The sequence below is a fragment of the Pavona decussata genome, unplaced genomic scaffold, assembly GCF_977016875.1.
Source record: "Pavona decussata unplaced genomic scaffold, jaPavDecu1.1 SCAFFOLD_34, whole genome shotgun sequence".
Lineage (NCBI taxonomy): Eukaryota > Metazoa > Cnidaria > Anthozoa > Scleractinia > Agariciidae > Pavona > Pavona decussata.
The window spans coordinates 1,391,213-1,414,835 of record NW_028145457.1 but is presented as its reverse complement, the minus strand read 5'-3'; the positions used below and the strand labels follow the sequence as shown (position 1 = coordinate 1,414,835).

The following is a 23,623-nucleotide window of genomic DNA, read 5'->3' as shown; positions in this document are numbered from 1 at the left end:
TAAATAATGTTTGTGCTCTAAATGTCTGTATGAAGCTACAATACACTGTACATAGCTACGGCACTGGAAAACTGTACAGATAATACCTTACCCTATATGTGTAATGAGCTGTTGACTGAGAAGTTTTTCTTTTCTTACAGGATTAAAAGATTTTCATCGCTTTTACCGGTGTGTTTCGCATTCATCTTTTGTTGCGTGATGACATTTTATTTGATATATCAGGTTAGATTTTACGTTTGGGCTTCCGGGTTGTGTTTGTTATAACGGGGATTTCTTCGTTTTACCGAGGTTCTGTCCCATACATTTTACCTGTAACATGTGCCTAACTTTGGCCAGCGTAAGTGACAAGCCAACTGCTTGATAAAGTGCACATGCGTGTTCAAGTGTACTTCCAGTAGTTTCCAGACTTCCTCGGTGCCAAGAGCTTGAAGAGATCTGAGGTTATTTCTGAATTTGCTGACCTGAAGTTACTGTTAAAGTTCATTGTTACATACTCGCCAACTAGAATCGTTTGTATTTTGTCAATAAAAATGCGAGGTTCAGACAGACTGTTTGCTTTGGGACACCTGTAAATTGCCAACAATTGTTTTACCGGTACCGGTAAAAGATGTTATCCAAGTGGAACCGGACGATAAGTGACAAAATAATTTGTGTAACCTACTTTACGATATATCGTCAACTCGTTCTGTTTTCAGTAGAAACGTTTGAACCACGAAACGCACAAATGATTTTGGCATTGCTTCTCCACCGCGGCAAGCGACGATTATAGAAAGGGCGTGGTTCACCTCTACTGCAGACACATGATACGAGGGCGGCTGTGAGGATTGTTAATATAGTCAACAAATTAATTTATCCATGAAGCAGAACTACTGAGTAACGAGATCACATGAAAGATGAACACCTTCAGTTTACAGGAATTCCATTTGATATGAATTTTCAAACAAATACGATTTAGCAATTATTCAGAAAGATCTAAGTGGAGTTCTCGTTTTCTAAACGCAATCCAGATTACATAAAAGCATCAAAATACGAGTAATACTTTGCAATGTCATGGACTAAATCCTAATAAGGTGATTATCCCCCTCTAATGGCCTGACCTGTATTATCAGGGATAAAAATAACCCAGTGCAAAAGATCTTGAATTTAGTCTTGTTGTCAAGTGCTTCATTATGGCCGCACTGGATTCCAAAGTAACGTGCAAGATAGGAAGTGCAAGAGGACTTTCACACATAGGCTACAAGCACAGAAATATTTTATCTGTCCACTCCACTCCTCTTTCTCTGTTAGTCTGTCTGGCTAGCGGCATTGCTTCTGCGCTAGACGTAAAGTCTGCTGGGTGGAGCTGTGAAAACTGGCAAGCAAGCCATTGAGAATATATGAAAAGGAGGCCAGTTACCTTACCACAATTCATGAGAAAGATGTCGGCACAGTAAGAGATCTTCTCAAAGTGCATTCGGAAATATAAACCTGGGATATTGGTATATTTACTCATACTTACCAAGGATAAGGTTATAATTATTTGTCGGCAGGTAAAACTAACAGGTTTTTTTATTTGTACAACAAACAGGCCACCAGATGATACAAGGGTTTAAATGTTGTCATTTGTTGTTCAGGTACTGTGATCAGTACCGTGAAATACTTGAAAATATCATCGATCCTGTTAATCTATTATTTCATAACAACTGTAACACAACGGTAGCAGTTTAACACTTCAAATCCCAGTTTTCTTTTCCAAGGATCTCCTAAGGTAACATAAAGTAAGAAATGTTGGCATCTGTGTTTACATCCATTTTCTTGTACAGGTGTTTCGTTCTTTCAGACAAATTAACGTCAATTGTCCTTTAGCCGTTGTTTAGTTTTTACGCACCAACACGTGTATTCATAATTCTAAACGTATCCGTCTGTCCAGCTTTAAAAGTGAATGTAAAAATCACATTTCCCAAAGAACTGATTAACTAGCTGCGAAGGAAGCGTTGTTTTTAAGCAGAAAGTACTGAAAAGTCTTGGCCACAGATCCGCGAGTCAGTCTTTGGTTTTCTTATACGTGTTTGTGTTTAAATGCGTTTTCTTTGTTCAAAAAGCCACTGACCGAACATTATCGTGTTCGCATAAAATAAGGCTGTCAAGCTTTAATACACCAGGAGTAATTGAAGACTAATTTCCCTATTCAAGTCCTCTATAACTCAAAGTACTTCTATTAAAACACATAGTGCATTGTATAGGAAGAGAAAATAATGTAACTCGCCAACTAAAATACCGAAATTTTAGAATGGAGAGGCAAACAGTTCACACCATACTGATACCTTAGTGAGTTAAACACATCACATCAGAACATGAAAATGTATTGAAGATGCCAGTTACAAGTGTTGTTCATATGCCAGACACCCGCTTGTCAGGTGCACAGAGAAAGTACTGGAGTCTAGTACATCAGCACTCACAGATGGAACAACACAAACGTGACCTCTGCAAACAACCTTAACACTGGAATCAGTCACACATAAATGCATCAGAAATAAATTTGCCAATTTCATCAGTTTGAAATAGTATTGCTTACGTTCACTGATGTGACTGTCTCTCAATTCAAATTTCCGTTGGTTACATTTAACAATTATTCCACGAACGCGCGTTGGATATGAGAAGACAGACAGCCAACGAGGCGCGTAGCGCCGAGTTGGCTATCTATCATCTCATATTCAACAAGCGTGAGTAGAATAATTGTTTTATTAAAAGCAATCAAGAAATATTGCTAGATTTTGCTGATTTCGCTTGGCAAGAACAATTAGAAGACAACTTAATGGTCCATGTTTCTCGAGCATGATATAATGCCTCATATACCATGACCGCTAAGCCAATCAAATCGCTCGAATTGCATTATACAACGATCCAGTTCTTAATAAAATCTATGATCCACTTTTCAGTTTACTATGACTTACACTTCAGTTTCATTCTTGCAGGCCTGTTATCAAGCGCACAAAACATCATGTACCTGTTGATTCCATTTTTCCTGTGCTGCTGCTGCTGTAGTGGTAAGCAGTTCTGTACGATTCCCTTGTTGCTTTCATTTCAGTGCTGCTTTTATCCGAACCGAATAAAAATAGCAAATGTTATCGGGAGTTTGACCAGCCAATCAGAACGTGCAAAAACAATATCCACTAGTTTCGAATGTTAGTATATACCAAACCAGTGAATATTGTTTCTGCGCGTTCTGATTGGCCGGTTAACATTTCTAACATAATTTTGGTGTCATATTGTTTGAATGATCCACTACCTGTTTGCAGGTTATGTTATTACCATGTTATTGTGTTGTAGTTTCAGCCAGTCCATCACCGCAGTGGCTCTTTGAGCAAATACATGCTCTTCCAGGCAGTGACAAGGACTACGTGACAGACGAACTGCACGCAAAGAAGTCTGAAATTCCAGAACACAAGAAGAGAAAAGACGGTGTCAAAAGGCTGTTTAACTTTCTGGATTCCGCTATAAAGGACAACGGCAGCGGAAGTGGAGAAGGTTCAGCGACCGAGGAGCATTCAGGTTCAACAGGTTTGATTGAAAACCAAGTTACCAAGAACGAAGGTCCTGAACAACAGGAGAAAACAAACTCAAGTGACTCGTCAAAACAAATAACAAATCAGCATTCAAGCAATGAACATCAAGCAACAGCAACCAAGGCGAAAACGCGTTTGCCTATTTATCACCAGGGAGGTGCAAAACGCGTGCCGGGCTTAAGTGTCCAAAGTATTAATCACTATACGACGTCAGATCAGCAAGGACAGCAAACGGCTTACTACGCTCCACAAAGGACAGTTGCATATTCGGCTTACACTGGACCACGTACAGCAACAACACAGACAACGTGTAAGTAGGAGAATTAAGCCCTACCTCTAAAGCTGCGGCACAACCCTTCCTATCTAGCACCAAAAAACACTCAAGCAATCAAAACGAAAATAATAAGGTCGCCAACATGCCAGTTAAGCAAATAAACTATAACAAAAATATTCAGGGTGAAAACAAACGATTTCTTTTTACCCTATTTCTCCTCAGATTTAACGAGTGTTTCTCCTTACGCTCGCTCAATGCAACGCCAGCAAACAGCTTATGGTAACCCAGTAACTGGTCAGCATCTGCAGTCTTATGATACAGCGTCGCGTAGGCGACCGCCAGCTATCCCCGTGCGAAGTCAAGTCAACACTAACAATTTATTGAGTCCACAGCAGCCTGCAGCTACTGTGCAGCGTTTTGTTGGTATGTCAGTTACTTAGCTTTTCACACGTTATACCTTTTGTTTGTACGACATCCAGTTCAGCAAGTGGCCCATGTATCAGACGTTTTACTGCTGCCGTGTGCTTATTATTTGTCCCTTATAGTGTTCAACAATGAACCCTCAGCACGCAAAAAAAGCACTCAAAAAACTTCTTTTTTCTTATTTTATAAACTTGTCCAATTTGCACAAATATAAGTGAACAAATGAGGTAATACAAAGAAAAACAAACAAACAAAACAAAGTGCTCTTTGCCGTAGGGTCTGGGAATTAACACGCATCCCTTTGTGCTTTTCTTGTAGGAGGTCCTCATAGATCAAATATCCAGACACCGTATTTCATCACAACCACCTTTATTAATCCAAACCAATATCCCAGCTACGACATTAACACACAGGGTATCCCTGCAGCCGACGGAAAATCACCAGAACCTTTACAAGAAAAACCTTATGGTCAGCCCAAGAGACCACGTGATCAGTTTCATCAACAGACGAGAGGTCGTATCCCTGGGAGGGTCCCTGTCAGGGCTTTTAATCGGTATCCCTACCCTCCCCCACCAGCGAATTTCCCTGGTCAAGTCCGACCTGGTATTCAGCACCGTTTTCCCTACCCACGTGCAAGTCTACTGGCGTCCCATGCTCGCCGCACGTCTGTATTACAGCATCCTGTGGTGTCTTCGCCAAGCTTCTCCAGACAGGTTTATTACAGGAACTTAATTCCACAGGGGCAGGCAGGCCTCACATTCACTACGCGGATGATGCGAAACCATGGCTACCCGGTGGTAACGCAAGCGCCAGTTGGCCGGGCTATGATAACCCGAAAACCGCAGACTCGCAACGTCTTAGCGTCACTAACTGCAGCGGCAGCGAGGCTCGTTGTGCCAGCTAGATCAGAAGCTTATGAAAATTCAGCCGCCGCGGAATCGGTTTGGTCCTCACCTGCTCCGCAGCTTAGAGCACATGCCGTCTGATCCAATACGCATCAAAGAAATGTGTCACAATAATTCCTTAGGTACAAACACAAAGCTTTAATAGCCATGATGCTGCCCTGACACACGCGACCAACATTTAATGAACTTTTAGATCTCCAATTCACAAGCGACCACTCGCTGGTTTCCTTTGCTTTTCCACATTGGAGGAAGATACATTGAACAGTATCTCGCCCATGATGTGTTTAATTGCAAAACAGTCCATTTTTAAGTAGTAAATCATAACAAGACGCGGGGTACACGTTCTCCCTCTGTACGTGAATCTTAAGAGAAAAAATCAACTGTTGTTAGGTCCATGGTTATCCCTTCACCTCAAAACAAAGCTGGAGATACAAACGATTCTGCGGAGTTCGCATACAGAAAGATCAGGTGTGATTATGCAAAGGAGACTTTTCCTTAAGATGTGAAGGTCAGAGGTCGAAGTTTTTGTACTTTTACAAGTGATAACACTTTTAAACGGTTAACAACGCCTCTCTTTTCAACATAATTCCTTCTTTTTTTGGCTTTCGGGAAGAGCTAAGGTTTTGATACAAAAAAGCCCAATTTACATACCTTTTAGTTTTCTTTAATGAATGACTTAGTGAACACACAGTGTAACTATTATTTGTAATCCTTTTTTCGCTTTACTTAATTATGGTTTCTTCTAAAGAAAACAGATTGCCATAATCATTCATTATAATCAAATCTGGGTGTCATGTAGCAAAAGGAAGTAAATGATTTACCTGTGGAAAAATTCTCAGCTTCAATTACCCTGATATAGTTACGCCCACTTTGAAAATCGTTCGGAATTATTCTCAAACTACTAAAGATAGCAAACTATTGCGTCAGATAACAAATACCGCTCGTTGTTTGAGTTACTAGTCATTCCCATAATCAAGCGACATGTGAACGGTAGCCGTTAGGAAAGGCTGTAAGTAAAAGCAATAAATTGCATTCCCTACCAACTTTGTAGTCAATTATCTATTCGTGTCATCTATTCTCATCTGTTACAGAAGCTGTATCTCTCACGTATTATTATTATTATTATTATTATTATTATTATTATTATTATTATTATTATTATTATTATTACCAGTCACAAAAAAGTGCAAAAGACGCTTTGCGCAATGTCAAGAAAAATAACAACTATACTATCGAACTTCCCTGTTTTTTGGGGATAAAAACCCTGTCGTCCCATCTGCAGACACATTGGAAGAACGAAACTAATGGATCCGTTTGTTTAAAATCTGATCCGAAGCCCATATATTACGGCCCGATGTGAACTGAGCAGTGTGTTGTATCACTAACTGCAGACCTCGAATATTCACCAGTTGCAAGTGATCCAAGACTCGGTGACCGTGGCAGCCCGCTATCACTGACGGAGGTCAGCCGCCTCGTTACACTCTCCTCACTTCGATCAATGGGACAGAGTGCGACATCGCTCCTGTTCCGGCGGTGTCCAAGACCAAGATGGCGGGGCAAGGCATTCGGAGCGCGTCTCTCAGCAGATGCGCTTGTACCTTCTCTTCCCGCAGTGTTCACAATTGAAGACACAGCACGAACACCATCGCTGAAGTTGCGTCGGTGGCCCCGGACAGAACGGTGGGGAGTGGGGGAGCTCTTCCGGCAGGGGGATGGACTGTATCTGGGTTCGTGTTCACTTCGACATATTCTTCGGTTCGGCGGAGAGGGTCTCACGTCAACTGCAATGAATAATGGCTCTTGGATTGTTCTTCGCTGCTCCAAAGGACTTGCCCGAGGAGTGCGTCTTCGTCCGTGGGGAATAGAACTTCCAGGATCATCTAGGTTTAGCGGACAGCGCTCCTGCTCATCTACCGTTTGATAGATGGGTTCTGATTCAGCCTGTGGGTTTGCAGGTCTGGTGGACTCAAGCGTGACCTGTGATTTGGAGGTTTTCTGCGGAGCTGACCAGCACCTCGCAAAAGGCGTTTTATTTAATGGTTGATAAATCCCACTGATTGACCGTGGCCTCTCATTATTCAAAAGCAAATGAGATTGGCCTTCACTGTTAAGACTGAGTGATTGATAGATTCCTTGAGATGGCGAAGCGGAGTCCTTGTTGTCTTGGTTCAAGTTGGGCACGTCGTTCAACACATTGTCATGGTTGGGTGGAGTCAAGGACTGATACAGTTCGGTACTTGATGAAATAAGCTCCTTTAGGTAACCATGCGGACAGTGTCCACTTATTCTCCGGTGCTCATCTTCAGTCGTATCCTGGTAACTTTGCCTCAGTGACTGATAAAAATTCCCTGCTTCGCCTTTGTCGTCTTCAGTCTCTCCCTGTTTTCTCCGACCGTCTCCAGGTCGCTCCAAAACATGATAGAGAGGCTCTGTTCCCCGGCCTTCAATTAACACTTCGCCATTGTTTTTGTCTTGAGCTCTGTTGTCGAGACGGCAAGAAATGTTTTCTTTTATGCAATTCTTTGCGATTGACTCAATCGGAATCCCCAATTTCTGGGTGTTGCCAGAAATCTCCTCTTCCATACCACTGTCATTTAAATCCTCTGATTCGCTATTGGTAAGTGTTGGACTTTGTTCCAGTTCAAAACTGGGAAAGAGATATTCTTGAAGGGCGTCATTTGTTCCATGCGTTGGTGGAGAAATAATTGTAAGTCCTGAAATAAACAGAACCAAAAAAGTTTTATTAGAGCAGTTTTAAATTGAGTGTTGAAAGTAATTGTCGTTTGCTTTGGTTTCGGTTTTCTTCGCTCTGTGATTGGTCAGCGAAACTGGCTCCACATTCTCAACCAATGAGATGTAAAACCAAAACCAATTCTGACTTGCTTGTACATATTTATGACACTCATTTGCAAATTCGGCCAAAACTAATCAGAATGTCTCAAATTTGCAAGGCAGTTTAGAACAAATACAACCTTGTTTGCTCACCATTGATCAATGCCGGATTCAAATGAGCAGAAGGATGGTCCTCACTTTCAGTTGCCCCAATGAACCTGTTGTTGTCAGTGGAGTGTAGCGATACTCGGTGAAGGTTTGGTTTGCGACTCTGCAGCAAATCCTGAATTGATCCAGAGTTGCCAAATCTGCGCACTAAAAATAAACAGAACCTAAATGAATAGATTCATTTGAAATGAGATGACCAAGTGATAGTCTAGGAGTCTTAACGAGAAGTTAAAGGAGACAATTGATATGAAACGATATAACTGATGAGTTTAATGTTAATGGCCTTCAAAATAATAGACAAGACAATTGATGGTCTGATAGTCTTAAGAAATGAAACGAAATAAATCATGGTTTGATGGCTCTAAAGTTAAATTTGACAGCCTTAGGAGAAGAAGTTACGTTACAAAATGATAACTTGAGGTCGATTGAGGGTCTTAAAATAGCAATCCAAATTCGACAGTTGATGGTTTGAGAGCCTAGCAATAACTTCAGTTAGTGTTTGAAAAGCCTTAAATTGAAGTCAAACAAAATAAACGATGGCCTAGGAGCCTTAAAGGGAAGTTAACGAGACAACCAACTGATGATCCGAGATTTTCTTCACTTTGTCTCCCTGAGCACAGTTCAATCGCTGATAGCTACAATAACACCAATCTTTATACAAAGTGGCCATCGTACTACCTTAGCGCGTTCTGAAACAAGGTGAGCTAGCCAAAATAAAAAGTATGCGATCTTGCAAAAAGCTTGTTCACATTTGTTGTAAAAAAAACTGTTACAAAGGGCTCATTCATAAATCATCAAAAGATCTAAAATATGAGGTGCAGAAAGCATAGTGCACGCCACAAAGGTTTACAAAGATTAATTCGTTTAGCCGTGAACAGTTCTAAATCTGACTAAATCTTAATACTTTCAAAAAGTTTTTAATTCGTGAAAATACATGGATACTTTCGGATACCCAAGGTTCATTTATGATTGCAATCATGATCTATGATTGCAATCAGTAAAGTAAGTAAATAATTCCTTTAATGTCAATAACACGAGGAGTACTTAATCATTATAGTTTCAGATAAACATTTGAGAATAAAAATTAGCGAAATTACAAACGTTTCGATATCATCATATTATTTTCAAGTGAGGAAATAAACTGAATATGTTACTTTAATACATATACTAAATAAACGAAACCTTGTATAATTTCGCTAATTTTTATCCTTATGTGTCATGATTACGCGAAAATACACGTTTACTGGTTGAATGCATTACCCTGCACAACAACGGGCGCTGACTTCGGTCAAAACAAGACTTTTTCCATCTTCGACCTACTATGCGTTTAAGCGGGGGCTTCAATGATGCCGCCTAAGGGTTTAAAACCTTCGAGGCAATAACAAAATGGTGGATTTGGGAAAATTAAAGCCGTAAACATGTTTAAATACGCTAGTTTTAGTTCCATCGCTGCCCTGTCCCGCTTCTCGGCCCCCAAAGATCTAAACAAAGCCTCTTATAAATGGAAAACAGCCGCCGGTGTCTTGAAAATTGAAATGACCAACTAAACTTTTTCTCCAATAGTAATAAAAGTTTAATCGTTTACGCACCGATACATTGTCCAAAATTTAAGCCAGTTTGTAATTGTTAAAAGGTAAAAAATAAGCACCCAGAACGCCTTTTTTCGTGGAAATATAGTGTACTCATAAATTTCTAATGACGAAGAAACGAAAGCAAATGTTGGGATCCTGTGGTTTTTATACCTGTGATCGGTCTTGGAGGAGAAGACATTGGTCTGTAGGAAAGAAAAAGAAAGCGTGTAAGGTGAATTATATTCACATCAGGGAAAATTTCCTTACAACAGTGACAAGTAACAATGAAACAAAGGATTTATTTACAAAGGAGTTAACGTCTATGAATTCAGTAATAAGCACCTGGCTTCAACTGGTTTCATTTCAAACTGTTCAGAATGGCTGTCGGGATGGGATTTCAGCCTTATGCTTCCTTTCCTTAGTCTGTAAATAGAAATAAGTAAATGGATAAGTTTTATTCTATCTCTCAATTAGTACGTGTGGTGTGATTGGTCAATTTTCCGGGCTGTATTTCACTGTACGGCCCGCTAAAATTCAACTACTTCCCGCGCGCCCGATAAACCTCGGAGAAATAATAATTATCTCCACGGAGTCCCATCTGTAGGGCTGCTTCGTCCTCCGAATTTCCAATAAAGGTGCGAATATAACACGTTCACGTGAAAATGGAATAAAATAAAATCTGAAATGTCAGCATATTAAAACTAAAACTTGTATTTCAAAACAACGTCAGTCGTATTAAGATCTTCACCTTCGTCTGGTTTGTCTTTTGTAGCAGAACATCGCAAGTACAACAAGCAGCAAAAGCAAAACACTTCCTGCTACTGTCCCATAAATTAGCATCATTTTACCTGAAAAAAATATTCACGCAAACGAAAGTTTATTAAACACGGATGAGCATCTGGTGAAAGAAAGATAGAAATTATTGCTAATGATTGACAAAATAGAGGAAAGGAACAGGGGCAAACGGAGATCTATCACACGGTTTTCATCTTTCACTTCCCTAATATAATATGAAATATTTATTTTAATGTTCAAATGCTTTATCCCACTTGTATCTTACGGCATAATCTTATCGTTAAATAGATCATTTATTACTTAATCACATATTATGGTCGTTTTAATTGACTTGACAACCGTAAAGAAATACTGATTTATTAGCACCTTTATTTTCCGTTTCAAGGGGCATGGCTGAACCCTTGGTAGTTTGCTTTCGGTACAGAAAGCTTGACAGTGAAGGCTGGTGTGGCACTCGATTGTCTGTGGTGTACTGTGTAGGAACTCCACTTGATACTTCTGTAGATAAACGTCTAGTGGGGGATGATGTCACAGGAGCTAAGGTTGTCAGAGGAGCCCACTCTGTAATAAATTATATGTTGAATTAAGTTTTCGTACAAAAAATTCAGTAGCAAATGGGTTAAACCACCGCCTTAATCAAATGATGCTTTTACGGTGCTTGTGCACTGGACTCCATGATTGGCTTAGAAATTCCTTAATGAGTGCTATGTCATGGGGTACGTTTCACGTACAGTACACGAAATGCCCCCCTGCCACAGGGAAGAACAAACCATAATTAGTTTGACATTTTTATTTTCCTGGGACACGAAAGACGAACTTAAAAATAGCATCCTTACCCAAAGACACTTATTTCAAGTTTCAGAAAACAAGAAGAGTCATCCAAGAGTTACTTGGAGCTCACGCTATGTCAACAGGAGGGAATTTTTCTAATAGCACAGAAAACGCCAGCGTTTTGGTATTTACTGTTCTACAGTATAATTATGCGTGTTTTTAATGATGATAAAACGGTTTTCTTTCGTGCATTTGTACTAATTGGTCAGATGTGTTCAATCATCGAACACGACTCTGTTGTCGAGTGACGCTGTCATAGTGAGAACAATATACCAACCTAATATGTCAAGTGTTATAGGAGGCGAGCAGACTTCATCCACTGATGTCCTCGCAAAGGCTTGGTAGAACCCGTCATCGACATGAGATGCATTCTGTATTAAGAGGCTCCCATTGGCTGAAACAGACATTCTGGGGTTTGGTAAAGACCGAACGCTGATAGCATTCTTATACCACGTGACATCTCCAGCCAATGCACGGCAGTCTATTGCCAGATCCGTGCCGGCAAAAGATTGGATTAGTGAGGGGAATCCGGGCTGAAACCACGGAACAACTGAAATGCAAAAGAATGGTATCAATATTAATGTACCTGAATGGAGACCTAAATCACAAGTCTCTCCAGTTCTCAAATAACCCTACGCTTTAGCTAACATTACAATACTACCGCGCTAACATCTTATGCCACTCTTTGCCATCATGTAGCCGCTTTCGCCCTTTGCTTGAACCTAACTACAACCTACAAGTACCAATGTTAAAGGTTCCCCGAGTACAAGCTGTCTACAGCTTCCTGTTTGATTTAAAACCGGTTCAACGTCGTGCAGCTTTCAACTTGTCCAATCAGGAATAACTCCAAGAAATGCTCATTGAGTTTGTCATTATTTGATTTACTCCCAGTTTCTGTCTCCATACCACTGTCAAACTACAGGTTCGGCGCCAGAACCGGGCCAAAGGTACCCATTCGTCATACCTGGTTTATGTTTAACAATAAGCTGAGCCTGTGGTGAGGTGATCACAGCGGACCTTGTCGTGGCGATGCATCTGTACCAGTCAGAATCTTTGATCTCCGCGTCATTAATGACAAGTTTATGGTGTGATCTGCCGCCATTCGGATAAGAGTACTTCGGGTCACGGATGGGGTCTAACTCTATGTCATTCTTATGCCACGTGATTAAAGGTATTTCTAGACTGCGAAAAAGAACGACATGCAGAATTTAGACTTACATTACTAAGTGTTACGTATCTAGCGATGTTGTTTTGGCTTGGTAAAGGAACACCAAATAAGTATTCAAAATAGTTTTAACGTGTTGCATCCTATAGCTTGCTCAACCAAAAGTCTTTTTTCATTGAGGGGAGGGAAAACCTAGCTTAGGAACAATAAATACGTTGAATGTGCTCAACAATTATGACCTTTCAGTTTAAGTTAGATTGTGAATTTATTTAACAATTTCGTCAAGTTTTGTACATTAATTTAAGTCTGATGTCCTTTCTTCTGATTGTTCTTGGAAAATTAAGTCGTCAGCTTTTGATTGGTTATCTGTCATTCCTTAGTTGTTTTGCTATATAAGTAGCATATAACTCCTATACGACCAGGATGATTGGGTGGATTCACAAAAGTGAGTGCGTCACAAACATTATGTACTCGTATAAGTATTTCATATCCCATTTATTCATCCAACCCATAACTACACTTATAACCATGAATACACCCATATCTCATGATCCCTGATCCACCTCATTATCGCACCCATGAATTTGCACAACTCATTACTTTAGTCATATTCATGAATTCACCCATGCACATCCCACAAATTCATCCCCAAAAGACACCCATAATCCAATGAATTATCCTAATTACCATATGGATTGATAACCATAATTATGGCTACCATCACTACCCTATGAGCCACCCTATGGATTCACCCACACCAATGAAGTTACCCGTAAATTGCGTCATGAAGTCAACGTTTATACATTCTCCCAAATGTACCTTAAATCACTCACAAATTCAACCAATTTACTTGTGTTATCAAAAAACATTTTTGATAAAAATCCTCATGTGTCCTCCGAGACCCATAGCCACTTCAGAGGCAGCCGAGACAGTTGCTTCGGTAAAAGTTTCTAAGTTCATGTTCAATCCGTTTTGGATTAAGCGCAGACGTTTCCGTTGAAAATTAACGTTTCAGAGAAATTGTTTCCTAAAGATTTAAATACGTACAGAAGGATTTTGGTGATCGCCAGCCATGATCGTTGGCAGTTGTATCCGAATGAGTGGAAGAAATTACTTCTTTCCAGAATTAAGTTACTTACTAATTTATTGTTTACTGTCAAATTTGATCTAAGTCTGTCACTTTTGTTTTAGGGATTATACAGGCGCGGATCCAGGATTTTGAAATGGGGGGTGAATTTTTGTAATAATGTAATTTTTTATAGAGCCAAAGCCTGGTTGAGGTGTTTGAGGTCTGTGCAGCGAAGAGCTCTCAAGGAGCTTATTAACGTTAACAACAAAGAAATTATTCTCAAAAGAGCAGATAAAGGCAGAACAACCGTCGTTATGAACGGAGAAAACAAAATCAATGACGGACAGAAACAATTGGATGATAGAAATAACTGTCAGCCACTAGACGAACCAATGGTTAGAGACACATCCCAGAGAGTTAAACACCTCATTAATGCCCTTCATCAAGCAGGGTGCATAGACGAAATGACGGTTAAATGGTTTAACCTAACACCAAATCCGCCTCGAAGCCCAGTGTTTTATACCCTCACAAAAATTAACAAACCGACATTAGTCGAAAGTCAAGACCTATCATATCTGGGTGTGATGGCCCAAAAGAGAGCCTATCATCATTCGTAGACAAACTACTTCAGCCAATAGCAAAAATAAAGGACTCGTTTCTTAAAGATACGACACATTTCATAAGGTTTATTGAAAGCACTAGGGTGCCTAGAAACGCTTTTCTAGTCTCAATGGATGTCACTAGCCTTTACACGAATATCCCACAGGAGGACTGAAAGAATCACTATAGTATGCAACGCATACGAGAACCTTCATGCCAATAACCCTCCTATAGCTACAAATTTCCTCAGAGAAATGCTCAGCCTTATACTGAAGGAGAACTCCTTCCAAACGCACGGAACTGCCATGGTCACTAAAATGGCAGTAGCTTTTGCCAACATCTTTATGGCATCTATAGAAAAGGAGATCTTAAGGCAGAGCGTTCACAAACCACTAATGTGGAGAAGATTCATTGACGATGTATTTTACTTGTGGGATACAAACAAAGAAGAAATAGAAAATTCATTGAGCAAGCAAATTCGTACCACCCTACCATAAAGTTTACCGCTGAAGTCTCACAATAAGAAACAACATTCTTGGATACAACAGTCTATAAGGGACAGAGATTTGAGAAACAATCGATTCTCGACGTGCCCACACATTACAAACCTACTAAAACATTTCAGTACACAAACTACAACAGCTGCCACCCAGCAGGCACTTCTGAGGACAAACGCTTCTAAAGTAGTGTTTGACGAAAACATTAAAAACTTTAAAACACGCCTGGTATCGAGAGCTTATCCTAGTAACCTGGTGGACAAAATCCTCTCCGAAGTTAACTTCGCAGAAAGGAAGAACGCTCTTACACAAAAACAGAAAGTGCACAAGAAAATTCTACCCTTCGTGACACAATTTCAACCATCACTGCCATGTTTGAAAAATATTCTAATGGACACTGAATGGCATTTAATACAAAACCAGCCGCTACTAAGAGAGATATACAAGGAACCTCCCTTTATCTATTATAGAAAAGGGAAATCGCTTAAAGACATGCTTATTAAAGCAAAATTATAAAGGCTTTTATCAACACAATGGGCACACAGCGGGAGTCGTGTAGGTCTGTCAACCCCATTTCAACAGGCTCAAAATGAATAAATTGATTGGTAGAACCAGTCATCGCTAATGCACATTCTCCACCTCAATTAGAGAAATCAAATATTATTTCAATATTTGACGGATAAGGAAAAAAAAAAAGGAAGGGGGCTCAAAAAAAGGGGGGTGAAAATTCACCCATTTCACCTCCCCTGGATCCGCCCCTGTTATATGACATTGAAAAATCGCTTGACTCAAGCAAAGGGGGAATTGCTTCGTTTTTGTTTTGTTCGCGCATACCATCATACTGATTTCTTTTCTTGTTTCGCGACTCTCTCGGTAAAATTTTAATCTGGCTACGGACTTAAGGACGGTGCCTGCTAATACCGAAATATTTTTGTGCGGTTTATGACTATGCGGGAAAGGCAGATCTTAGCAAGACCTAGAGGAATCCAAAAAGAAAATTGGGGGTAACCACGCATTTTTCAGAGATAATTCAGCAGTAATATCTCTAAAAAACGCCAAAATATAAAGCAATGTATGGGATTTTTTCCTAAATTGAGCTTCAATTTAGGAAAAAATCCCATACATTGCTACATTTGGCGTTTTTTAGAGATATTACTTCTGAATTATCTCTGAAAAATGCATGGTTAACCCCAATTTTCTTTTGAGATACCAAAAGCATTTGGTAAGTTCTGCTTTCTCCGTATAGTTTTAAACCGCGCAAAAATATTCCTGTATTAGTATGCACCACCCGTAGGAAACCCGAGTATCTCGCGATGGGCAGAACGTATGCGCAGTAACAATAGTAGGCACCGTCCTTAAAAGAGAACTGAATAACGAAGAAGAAAAAAAGGCCCATTCAGTACGACCTGAAGAAAAATTAGTACAAGGAATTGGAGCCTTTGCTTGTCTCAGTCAGTTTGCTCTCCGTCTGTTGTTTGCCGGTTGCCTGCCTGTCGAAACGACTTCTTTACGATCAACTACTTTGTATTAGTGTTGAATTAGATTCGTTGTCGTACCTTCCCCTTTCCACCACAGGTCTCACAAAGCACTCCAATACCACTTGAGCAGTTCCAGCTGTTACCTCGGTTGTCATGGGCGACAGAAGAAATGACAGCGGTCGATCAACAGCTCCTGAATTTGACAAACGTGTAACCAGATTACAGCATATAATGTACCAAGACTTTAGAATATTGAATGACGAACTTTTAAAGTTAAAACTAACACAGTTATGGCCAGTTGTGTGATTGGTTGAGCGAATCAGCCAACCACTCAATGCTATGAAATAGATGATGTGTACATGTACACGATGAAATTCTCGGAAAAAAATTTCCGAGCCCTCAGCAGGAATCGAACCCACGACCTTCCAGTTACTAGTCTCGATGCTCTAACCGGTGTACTCGCGAGATGCGAAGTCCTGAGACCAATAACCCCAAGCCTGTGATCTGTTCACCATATGAGTCACCCATAGCTCAGTCTATACAGTTACTAGTCTGCATGCTCTAGCATCCAGACTAGTAACTGGAAGGGCGTGGGTTTGATTCCTGCTGGGCTCGGAAAATGTCTTTCTGAGTTTTTTAAAGGTATTTTTATTCGATGCATTAAATAGAAATAGTTGTGGATTTACAAGCTGACGAACTAGGCTGTGTTCCCCAGTCAGTTCAAGTACATTAAAGAAAACAAATTTTGAAATTTTCTACCTACACGTCAACTTTATTGATCTTAACATCCATGTTTTTCAATTGCAATAGAGCGCACATGTCAAACCCAGAACTCTGAGAACTGAGGAAGCATACCTTTATTGAAGTTTAGGATAAAATGACCAAAAAGGAAAATCGAGTTATTTGCAAGCAATTTCTCTCACATCGTTGGTTATCATCTGTACTTTACACGCCTTGCGTCGAATAGGGCGGGGTTTTTTAAAGCAAATTAAAAACATCACGCAGTAACAACTTAGACAACTTCATCAAACTGGATAGACCTAGACATACCTTCTAAAACGTTCAGCGCAAAGTCAAAAGAGATTTCTTTCTCAACAACTGGATTTGTCACCAGACATCTGTATGCCCCAGAATCCTCTTCCCTAGCACCAGTAATATACAGGTCTCCTGCCTGTGAAATTAGCAATCTACCATTCTCTCCGTCAGCTATATCATCGAACACGGTACTCTGATATGTTCTCACTTGCCAAGTAAACTGTGCCTTGGGGAAGCTGTTTATCCCGTTCATGGAAAATTGAACGGATGAGTACATGGCAGCCGTGATGGTATTGTTGATAGGATTGCTCATATGAAGAACTAAACAAGAAGCACAATTTCATTTACGATTAGAAGGAAAATATATGAAATGCCTCTCATTTTTTAGCGCAAAGAGCGAATAGAAGCCGATCGGATGGCTCTGAAGAGGGCATGAGACAGAGCAGTGGAAAAGCGTCTAGAATTTGTCAATACAGTGCGGCCATTGTGCGCAGTTAAGTCCAACCGGTACCGATTACCCTTATGACTGCTTTCAACCACCTGTATTCCGTATGTGAGTCCCTTCTGGTGATCTGATCAAGAACATTGATCAGCACTCATCATACCTTATTGGTTTGAGATGAGAAATTACGAAATCAGCGAACAAGAATATACCTCGGGACCAACTTGATGCTTAAGATTTAAAAACTGTAATGACCCCTAAATTCAATGTGACTGCGTTCGTGATTCTTTAGCGAAGAAAAGTGGGATAATTTGATGCCACTGAGCTTGTTTAACCGCCAGAAAATTCAGCATCGATCACTCTTTTCTTTTAGTTGGAAGAATCTGGCTTATGACCACGAGATGACCAAGTTAGTTACGCTTATAACAATCAGTGTACTCACAAGCTATCCGCACTTCCGCCTTCAAGCTAAGTATGGAGCCTAAGTCACTGCTTGCAATGCACCTGTATTCCCCTTCATCATTCAAGGTAGCGTTAATGATAGTTAAATTTCCACCCGGCTCCATCAGTCTGTAGCGTCCAGTGCTGGGGTTAAGAATCAGTGGTGTGTTATTGTGAGTCCATGAGTAGGTAACTGGTGACACGCCGACAGCCATACATGGAATGACAGCATTGGTCTGCTCAGCAACTGTCATATCACTTGGCTGCTTGACAAACGCGAGTACGCCGGGATTACTGGAATCTGTAGTGAAAGTTAACACATGAAATGATCATCGCCACTCTAATAAACAAAGGATTGTTTGGTTTTAACAGAGTTGATGAGGTAATTTAGACACCGTAAAGAGACTCGAATGCTGACTTTTGAGCGTTAGCCCTTCGTCAGAACGAATCAAGGAACATGGTTGGGAAACATCAGTAATTAAAGTGCCTATGAAGCGAAAATTGTCTTTAGGTAGTTATAAAATTAACCCTGTCAAACATGCGATTTCAAAGTTTGAGATTGCTGGGGTACTGCCAATTTTGTGAGCGCTCAAAGTTGGGCTATTTTGCCCTCAAAAATAGTATTCGAATCGCGCGGCCAAAATGCTAGGTAACAATAACCGCTGACGTCACGTTGGTGCCAAGAATTGCAATTCATCATGGCGGAAGAGAAGAAAGATAAGCGACAGCGAGGCGGATATTGTGTTGCTGGCGTCCGTAACAAAGAGAGTTGCCAGAATCGATCGTTCACAGAATCGCTAGTCATGTTTTACTCTTTCTACAATCCTTTTTGGCGGCAAGAACAGAATGAGAGTAAACAAACTTTTGGCACCAACGTGATGTCACAACTTGGAATTCAGCATAAAACTTGATCTAGTCCTCCGACCATTTTTGAGAGCAAAATAGCCCAACTTTTACCGTTCGTAAAATCCGCAATTTTTACCCCAGCACTCTAAAACTTCGGAATCATATATTGCAAAGTGCAAATTTTATAACTACACAAAAACAATTTTCGCTTCTTAGGCACTTTAATTAATCCCAAGATAAAATTAAAAGAAAGTACAGAGCAGCTTGCAAGCTATACCTATGATTATTATCACCCTAAGACTGACAGTGTTCCCCTAATTAGGCTTTAGTATTAAGTTTTCAATATAAAACTACAGAAATAGAATCAAAAGATGAAAGGCAAAAACTGAGACACTAGTAAGATAAATAGACAAGTTTAGTCTTCAAGTTGAAGAATTTTTGCCAGTGTCGGCCATAATCATCATCGAGAAGCAATCGTAAACAATCAATCTATTTCTATGCACAGGATTTTTTAGTTCTTTACCAATGAAGTATCAGCTCTCAGGGTCACTGAAATCATCATCGGTGTCTCCATTGTGTTCCTTCTTTCAGTTTAATCTCCTTTGCCGGATGGTCTTTGTCGAGTAAGACTACTTGTTGTTTGCACAAAGACAACCCTTGCCCTTGAGGGGGTGATCTTCGTAATTCCTTTGTCCCCTGCCATCCCGAGAGATTCGAATGTATAGCTTTTGTTTTCGTTATGTTTTTGTGTTTGTTTTGCATGTTGCATCTGTTTGCTGATCCCGGAGACTTGGGCCTTGTTCACGAGTAAGAGTTGATAACTGTGGCTTTCTTGGTTCTTCCAAATATTCCACACCTTGGGTCTCTCTTTACATTCTTCAGTTTTTCAGTTTGTTTTCTTGTAAGATTTTTTGCGGAATTGGTGTGGGCATGGGAACGGATTGCAATTTTCGAACGAAAAAATCTCGTATACCCCCTGGCCAAATTTTTTTTTAGCGTACTATAGGGTACAATTTCTTGGTCGAAGTTTTTCTTATCATAGCTCCACCTCAACCCCACCCCCACCCCCACCTCAACCCCGGTTAAAATTGAATACACAAACAGCGATTAGTATTAGAAGAATAAATTTTAAATTGATACGTATCTCACAGTTAGCGATTATAGCATAATCCTCATGTTAGTTAAACAGTAAAAATTTCCTAATTAGTGTTGCTTTTTCTTCTGTGAAGACGTAATGTCTAAATTCCAAAAATCACTCTAGGCAGGGAAAAATAACAAATTTGATTTGCTTTTTGAGAAGTAAACGCCCCGTGTTGTCGTTCAGCAAGAAGATAATATTACTGGAATAAATGTGATGGAATATTTGTTTTATATATTTGTTTAAATCGTCCCAAAAGTGTCTCAAAAGTTCATGTGAATTTGCCACTAAATATACGACGAAAATTCCAGTATGAGCTCCGAAAAACAGATTTTTTTGTGCCATCACCAAAGTTGAAAAATACCAGACGTGATCGGGGTTAAATTTTTATATTAAAGGTAACTCTTGAATCGTGCAAGGACCCCAAAGTGAAGCCGGAGCTTTGTGTAGATCAGGATCAGCAATGTTGAATAAAACATAAAATAAAATGCAATCTTTACTTCGCTTTTTGCAATCCCCGAAGAAGGTTAGTTTTGTCTAACCGAGATATTGGGCAATAAAATTATTTTAGCTGTCCGATCATTCTTGCATTTTATTTTACGTTAAATTTTTATGATAGAGTTAATATTTGTTAAAAAGTAGGGATTCGCTTGAACGAAACTTCGCGCTTAACAATGACGCGCGAATCTTGATAAAATAGCAAATCTAGCAGTCTAGAAAAATAGCAGTCTGATGGGCATTTGCCTTGCGTTTATGAAGTCCCGGTTTAGACGGAGAATTAGTTGACTGCTTAGTGGACCGGCGATCTATTGATATGTTGCCCTTTATAATTTTCATCTGACTTACCTTTCAGAGCAGCGTATTTAACCAGGAAAAGAAATCCATAGCAAAACATAATATACACTGAAGTAAGCCTTAACATTTTGAAGAAACCTTGATTACTAAGTTTGGAACCAAGGATCAGCGACGGTAGTCGGGTACGAGCGACATATCATGTACTCGTGACATAACCAGATGACAGTTTACATGCAGAAACGCCCCTTCCGGAGGCACATACAATGCCCAGTTTGGGATGATGAAAATTTTCCAGAAATAGCGCTACAGTAATCGTCACGCGTCCAGCTATTCTTTCTCCCGCAATACTGGTAATAAAATACGGTAAACGTACTTCTTTGATCGTGATGCAGGAAAAAACGTTGCGTGACGGAAAGAACAAAGTGAGGTTACAATAACAGCGCCGCTGAAAGGTAATGCAGGAGTATGTGACACGAAACTCGTGTATTTCAGTCACATGCAGGGACTGGGGCACTCCATATAAAAGCAGTAGCCCGTCACTCCAAAGGGAGATTCTGATAATTTGTTTAAGTACAGTCAACTCTCGCTTTGCGGAAAAATCGCTATTACGGACACTCTAATAATACGGACAGCAACTATATCTCCGGCATAGGTACAGGGTGTCCCAAAAGTTCGTTCCCCTATTTTAAATGGTTATATCTCAAGAACGCAGCTTTATTTCTATACACAATTCTATAAACAAAGCAATTATATTTCAACTAAGTACAAGTCTTCCAAAATTTAATATCCTGAGTGCCCCCCCCCCCCCCCCCCCCCCTATTTCTTATCACATTTGAAGCCTGCGTGGCATGGAATGCGACAAATCGCGCAGCGTAGATGGCTTGATGTTCTTCCAGGCTTGTCTCAGGTGCCTTTTAGGTGATCCATGTTCTTAGGAGAAGGGTCCTTGTAGACCTCGCTATCCATGATGCTCCAAAGGTTCTCTACAGGATTGAGATCTGGCGAATTGGCTGGTCATTCCGTCTTAGCGACGAAATTCGGCAGGTTTTTACCGCACCATGCTTGGTGGACTGCTTGGGTAGCCTTTGTCGTGTGGGCTGGTGCTCCGTCCTGTACCAGCGTCATCTGCTTGTTAGAGCTGAACAGTTTTCGCTTGTCTACAGCTTCTGTTGTACTTCTGCGGCGTAGCAGAAGCTTTACTCTTTCTTATGGATGTTTTCGATGTCATAATCGGCAGTCACAGTTCTCCTTCGGGGTACAAAATGAAGAGCAGTCAAGCCACCTCCGGTCATCCCACCCCAGATCATCCATTTTGAGCCGTTCTTAAGTTGGTAAGCTTGCGGAACTTTGTCCTCTTGTGAGCCCCATACGATGTAATTTTTGGGGTTTGGAAGTTGAAACAGGTATTTGGGGCATTCATCTGAAAATAGGAAATCCTCCCAATCTTCTGCAGTGAGCCTGATGTTTAAACGCCTTTGCGAATTTCAGACGCGCGGTTCGCTGCTTTGTATTGAGGAGAGGCTTCTTTGGCCGTCCAAGTGCTCTCCATCCTTGGTTTTTCATGTACCTCCAGACAAAGTTTTTACCCCCATCAAGGCTTTTTCTTTCGAGCTCTCTTGGAGTAAAATTGCGTTTAAATGCAAGCTTTTAAAGTTTAACGTTTAACTGAAATAAATTCCCGCTATTACGGACTCTCGCTATTAAGCAGAGACCGCGGAGGGGGAGGGGCTGGGGGACTTTAGCCCCCCCCCCCCCAACGTTTTGGATGGTTAAAAAATATTTCATTTTATTTTACTTAACCATATCCATCACTTACAGAAAGAACTTACCCCACATATTATAAAGTATACTAAAGTTTTCTCCCACAAATCCGATCCGACAATTTCAGATAGTTTGTCGTTAACTAGTTTCGCTGCTGAACGGACGACTACATTTCAACCGTGAAATAATGGAATTTCAGCTGTTGTTTCTATTTTTATTCGTTTTTAGATCGGTTTTTCACGAAGATAAATTTTCATCACTGACTAAGATCGAGCGAGTTTTTGTACACGGGCATTCATTTATGAAAGCTACTTATCGCTTTTACGCGTAAATATTTGAAGCGGAGAACTATGTACAGCTACGGTCATCCTGGATCATTCAATCCCGCTGTCATAACGAACAAAAAAGCACACATGATTTACGGAAACATGAACAACGAAACTGGGTCCTCACAAGCTGATGGCTTTCACAAGAAAACAAGTAGAAAATTCCTGCCTCATCAGCCTGTTGTGTTGGTCAAATGTAAGGGCCAGACTGAAGCATTGACTCCTTACTTCAAAACTGAGAAAAGAAAGCATATTTTAGTTGATACAATTAAAATTTACATTAGTTTTGACAATTTTTGATACATTTCTAGCCATTTCAGAAGGCTTAACTTCAACATTTTTACGGGGGAGCAAGCACCCGGACCTCACTAGTTCGTCTCACGCTAACGCGTTTGCTTAAGCCTCCGCACTCCAAAACCCGCTCCACGGGCCCTGTTTTAACAGGGTCCTCGCGATCCCGAGGGTGTCCGCAATAAAGGTAGTTGACTGCATAATGTTTTGAGGGGTTTTGGTCTAGTGTGTGTGTGTGTTGGGGGAGGGGTTGGGGGGGGGGGGGGGCATAAAAAAAACCACATTCAGAATGCTGAATTCAAGGTGTGGGGTTGGTGGTCCACATTTGGTTCTGCCACAGACGCTTGATTGATCTTTTTTTTTTAGCTACCCGGAGGTATTAAAAAACGAACCAA

The 23,623-nt window shown here is 40.4% G+C and overlaps 2 protein-coding genes across 7 annotated transcripts; one reads left to right on the top strand and one right to left on the bottom strand.

Annotated features, from left to right (window-relative positions):
* The first annotated feature begins 1,228 nt into the window (after nt 1–1,228).
* On the top strand, nt 1,229–6,233 carry LOC146484389 (uncharacterized). 6 transcript variants are annotated; one of them, XM_085104828.1, is made up of 5 exons: nt 1,229–1,529; nt 2,955–3,026; nt 3,310–3,855; nt 4,042–4,242; nt 4,561–6,233. In XM_085104828.1, the coding sequence occupies exons 2-5, from the start codon at nt 2,981–2,983 to the stop codon at nt 5,226–5,228; spliced, it is 1,461 nt and encodes a 486-aa protein (XP_084960954.1). In that variant the 5' UTR covers nt 1,229–1,529; nt 2,955–2,980; the 3' UTR covers nt 5,229–6,233. The 6 variants fall into 6 exon arrangements, with proteins under 6 accessions (XP_084960954.1, XP_084960957.1, XP_084960956.1 ...); XM_085104831.1 differs by having other exon boundaries at nt 1,230–1,529; nt 2,955–3,023; XM_085104830.1 differs by lacking the exon at nt 1,229–1,529 and adding an exon at nt 1,579–1,747 and having other exon boundaries at nt 2,955–3,023.
* A 98-nt stretch (nt 6,234–6,331) lies between these two features.
* On the bottom strand, nt 6,332–20,950 carry LOC146484388 (uncharacterized). Its single transcript, XM_085104851.1, has 10 exons — nt 20,902–20,950; nt 18,073–18,372; nt 17,204–17,509; nt 16,232–16,346; nt 12,309–12,526; nt 11,622–11,894; nt 10,866–11,074; nt 9,890–9,921; nt 8,133–8,311; nt 6,332–7,861 (listed from the first exon to the last, which is right to left on the bottom strand). Exons 1-10 carry the CDS (start codon nt 20,948–20,950, stop codon nt 6,492–6,494), a joined length of 3,051 nt encoding a protein of 1,016 aa, XP_084960977.1. The 3' UTR covers nt 6,332–6,491.
* Nucleotides 20,951–23,623: the final 2,673 nt, after the last annotated feature.